The sequence below is a fragment of the Mesitornis unicolor genome, unplaced genomic scaffold, assembly GCF_000695765.1.
Source record: "Mesitornis unicolor isolate BGI_N332 unplaced genomic scaffold, ASM69576v1 scaffold25275, whole genome shotgun sequence".
NCBI classification, from domain to species: domain Eukaryota; kingdom Metazoa; phylum Chordata; class Aves; order Mesitornithiformes; family Mesitornithidae; genus Mesitornis; species Mesitornis unicolor.
In genome coordinates this window covers 23,739-28,750 of record NW_010183842.1, presented here as the reverse complement: position 1 = coordinate 28,750, position 5,012 = coordinate 23,739, and the positions used below count along the sequence as shown (strand labels likewise).

Genomic DNA, 5,012 nt, shown 5'->3' with positions numbered 1-5,012 from the left:
GGGAAAGAAAGATTTTCCTCATATTCTCCCTTCTCTTCCCACCGTTGCAGTTTGTTAATTAAACATTAGGGCTGATGCATCATGTTAACTCTCTAGGATAAGCACAAAGCTACTGTCTTTCACTCATTACAGTGGAGTGTACTCATATGCTGCCATGTGCAAGGCATGTATTATGTGCAATGGAGTGTACTCATGCTATGTTTGGACTCGATGATCTTAAAGGTCTTTTCCAACCTAATTGATTCTGTGATTCTATGCCGAGCCAATGGTGCCTGATGCCAAGACAAAGCCCTAACTCAACACCAAGAGTCAAACCACTGGAAGCTGTGCTACCCTGAAGAAAAAACAAACAAACAAAAAAACCAACAAAAAACAACAAAACCAAAACAAATGAAACACTATATTTTGAAAGGATATGAAACCTAAATATGATCATCTTTCTTAGTCTTGTGTTTTCACAGAGTAACTATGAGGAACATGAACTCCAAAGAGACTCTGGCGTCTACCAATTTGTCCTTGGAAATCCTATAGACACTCTATCCAGCAGAAAACTACAATCATCCTGTCATAACAAATCAAAAGATACAATTTGAATTAGTATCTATTTTTTAGTTCTGCATTTGGCTCAGATTTCTGTGTATTCAAGCAGAAACATGGTTTTGTTGGGTTACAAGAGTGCTTATGAATGTCTGTCTTCCTACTTGAATTGGACTGTAACCTCTTCTGGGCAAGTGAGATTTCTTTTTTATGTTTCTGCTGTATCAATCACATTGCCAGTGCTCAGTTCTAATGATATCTATGCTAATAACAGTAACCACCTTTAATTTTAAAAGCTTGAACGTATTTGATGTTTTCCTGTATTTATAGCAGCAGCTGGAAGAGCCCTTTAACACTGATCCAATTATCTTTGCTTTTAACTAGAGAAGCCCAGAAGATTCTGAGTCTGCTGAAGTTCCTCAAGAGAGAAGGGTGATCAACAAAAAAAGTTAGTATCAATAATAAGACTAGACAGCAACAGGAAAAGCGTTAGATCCTAAAATGGAATTGAAACTGTGAAGCTGGCTTAGCTCTATGTTTGCTATGTGCTACCTCCCCAAATCTGATAATGCTTGGCTACATATTTAAATAAGACCTTTTAATCTGCTTACCCTGTAATTGTGAAGTTCATTAATCTTATACTGTCCATACTTTAGTGTGTGTTTACTCACTGTTGCAAACCATTTTTCTAAAGCCTTTGCTTAAAAGGAAATATTCAAAATTTAATACAAACAGATTTTTATAATTGTAAACTTTACTTAGGCTTTTGTTCCTGAAGGTAGTGAAACAATTGGGTTTATTGGTTCACTATACTGATATAATTGTGCTTCCTTCTTTTGCTCAATAAAGCAATAGCCTTTTTAAACCAGCAATGATTTATTACATGTATGGAATTATGGGTTCGTAATGGCTCTCAGTTTTAGGATAATCTGTTTTCTTCAGAGAGCTTCAAAGTAATTCTTATCTTCTCTGTTCTGCTGCTGCTTACTCCAGAAAATGAGAAAACAGAGCATAAACCAAACTCTGCCTTTGACTGTACTTGTGTGACTTTGGTGAATTTAGTAGAGTTGTAGTCATTCAACTGAGGGAATAGTATTTTAATAGAAATCAGTTTACTTACTCCCCTTATTTATCAACTCCCCTTTATTTTGTAATCTCAGATCATCAGTTTCATTTATTTAACAAAGTCATTATCTTTTCCTAGGTTTCTAATAATCTTCTCTGTTCTTGTGAACGTCATTTCTGTTTCTGAGGCATTTGAAATCTGGATTTCAATTTCTTCATTCACAGCAGTACACAATTGAATGCCAGGCTCAGTGTGATTGTCTAGTCTGTCTCTAGATGTTTCCATTCTGTCCAGTCAATCATCACTACCTGTTAAACACAGATTTCTAGTGATCTTGTTATTTGTTCCAAAAAGCTAAATTTGGTCTATAACTAAATTTGGGATTTAGTAAAATCCTTTTTCTTGGGTTCCATTTTTTCCTCATAGCTCAATTTTACCTCTATATTAAAAATCAGTAAGTGAAACCATAGTAGGGAAGGGATGTCTTTTTGTTTCAGGGGTTTTTTTGAGAACACATATTTCCAAAAGTCTGTTTTGTTACAGTTCTTATGAATAGCTAAATGCATAAGATGTTTCACTGGCTCTCTCCTTCTCCTTTATCCGCACTTGTTCTATTAATAATTGAAAAGATCAAACAGTAGCATTTTATATTTGGTATACACATTGAGACATTACATTAACTAGACATATTCTTGCTGTATGAGTAATGAAAACATCTGAAAAAAAGATCTATTTCTGGATAAATGTTTGCTTTAAACTCTTATTCAAAGCTTAAAAGCATAATCTGTGGTGAGAGTCCCGCACCCCTTTAGCTTTATGAAAATTATGGAATAGAATTTGCTATGAGTTCCGATCCCCTATTTAAGTGGAGAAAATTATAAAAAACAGATGTAGAATTGTTTAAGAAGCAGCTTTGTAGAAATAGTTGGGGTAATAAGTTAATAGTTACTGTTGCAGAGATATAATGCAGCAAGATAATTGCTAGTAACAAAGTTGCTTTAAAATAGGCTGAAAATAATTTAAGATAAACATTCAGATTTGTTTATATGCACATTTTAACTTTCAGTCAAGTAAGTTCACAAAGCTTACATTTGCAATTGCTCCATAATGTTAACCTGATCCTTCTGTTACACTGTAGACAACATGCTGGAGTGAGTTCCAGTAATTATGGTACATCTTCTCCAACAGTCAGATACGTGAATAATACAGACTAATAATATCTCAGAGCAGGCCAGGATTTTATCCTCACCAGTGCTTATTACAAATCACAAACTAAATGTAGTGCAGCAATCTATTATTCCTACGTAACTCATGCTCTGCACTATTGATTATAAACTGCCCATAGTGCTTAGAAAGAACTGTGCAAACTGGGGACATCCACATCTGGCTCTGTAAGCTGGCAGGAAAATCTAGCAAGCCTGCCAATTTTACTGAACCCGCAGAGCTCCCAGGCAACTGGGGAGGATTTTCTGAATACAGTTGTTTGGCTTTTATGTGCTGTGTGTTTTTTTATAATAGTCTGAAGACTTCAGCTCTAGCCAGTTTCTGAAAGAAAGACATCTCCCCCATTACTATAAAATGGTCATCTCTGAAAAAACATTACTGAAGTGAAGCCTTGCAATAACTATATTCAGACAGTTCTGTGCAGCTCTACACTAGTTCCATAGATTGCCATATTATGTCTGCGTGGGGCCAACAAAAGTCAGGGAAATACATTGTGTTTAGGGCTCAAATCATGACCCTGCTTCTTCAGGCATAAAAGTAGCCCTTTGCAAAGTCTTCTGTCCCTGCTGCGTAGAAGGAAGCTGGATGAGTTTCCTGAGAGGAGTTAGGAGGTTCTGCTTGTAAGGTCGTAGATAAAATGGGTGGACCAAAGTACAGGATAGGGAAGCCGATTGTGTGTTGCTAAGTCTAGACATTGAGCCTATGTGTGGAGCCTCATTGCTACCTGAGATAAAATCCCTCCCCTTGAGTCCATTCAGCATGCCATTCATTCATGGCTGGCTGGGTTACAGACTGGATGGAGAGACTGTCCCTAATTGATTGATTGTCCCTAGCTTGATTTCAGTACTTTTATCACTAGTAGCACCTTTCCTCTTATATCAGATGCCTGATCATGAACATCCAATGTTCTGTTCCACTCTAGAGCAAGGTCACAGAACAATATGGGAAAGAAAAAAGCCATGAGTGATGCTGCAGACAAGAGTATGATGAGCATAACGGCCATTAATTGATTGGAACAAAAGTTGGAAATGATCATGCTGTAACACCATACCAATGGTGATACTCTGAGGCTTGTTGCCTTTCATCTCTAACTTTCACTGTAATACAATCTTATAAAAAGCAGACCCTGAAAGCATTAGTGGTGGCATGCTTTACAGTGTTAAAATTATCAGCTTCATGATACCAAATAATCATCTTCACTATAGCTGTGCAATTCTCTGAGTGATGGTGGAAAAACTCCCATCTTTTAAAGAAAAAAAAATAAATCTAGGAAAACATGTGTGAATTTTGGCAACTAAAGAAATATTAATGGAAACCCTTAGGATAGATCATGAGACTGGACTCAAACCTAATTCTAATTTTTTATCTAACAGTGAAAACAAGAAAGCTTCCTGGTATTTACATCTCTGAATTATTCTACAACCTACTTTTTTATTCAAATGTGTTGAAGGGAGTGTAATAACAAGGACAAAACATATAAACACTATTGTCCTCTGATTATTATGAATTTTTGTAATGTTGTATGTGAAGTCAACAAAAAACTCAAATCATCTGTAACTTTGCAAAAATTGCCACACCTGCCTCTATTAAAACTTCTGGGCTTTTGTGTTGTTTGTTTGTTTTTTCCTAGGTAAGAAAATTAGCTTGTTAGCAATAATGGTTTTGGTGGGTGACAGTCTTCACAATTTTGCTGATGGCTTGGTAATAGGAGCAGCATTCTCATCCTCAACAGAAACAGGTGTGACAACGACTATTGCTATTTTATGCCACGAAATTCCTCATGAAATGGGTAAGAAATATATAAATGGGGTGGGTTTTTTTCCTGATTTGCTTTGTAGTTCCAGGTTTTCCAAATAATTCTTTTCTGTATGACATTAGTGGAAATTATTCTTGCTTATACCATCATAAGCTATAAGATTAATGTGCGAGATGAATATATAAAGAGGCTGTGTTCTTCTCTTTTCCCCTCAAAAAGGAGAGGAGGCTTCTGGCCTCATTACTGGATACCATCCCACCTCGCCTTCTCCAAATGTGAATGCCATCGGGTCAGTGTGGCCCTTTATTCTCATGTGTACATACACAAAAATTAGTAAGCTGAAAGCAATAGCCATGTGTGCCTGACACAATGGGCTATCCAACAGTTTTAATATGCAGCAGAGCCATTTAACAATGTATTTCTCATGCT

At 36.4% G+C, this 5,012-nt stretch overlaps 1 protein-coding gene across 1 annotated transcript in view; it reads left to right on the top strand.

Moving 5' to 3' along the window:
* The window catches only part of SLC39A12 (solute carrier family 39 (zinc transporter), member 12), a 29,991-nt gene that overhangs the window by 17,976 nt on the left and 7,003 nt on the right, over positions 1 to 5,012 (top strand). Inside the window, exons 8-9 of the mRNA XM_010184287.1 lie at positions 922 to 985; positions 4,458 to 4,616. Of these exons, the coding sequence (XP_010182589.1) occupies positions 922 to 985; positions 4,458 to 4,616 (223 nt within the window). The remainder of the gene's footprint in view (positions 1 to 921; positions 986 to 4,457; positions 4,617 to 5,012) is intronic.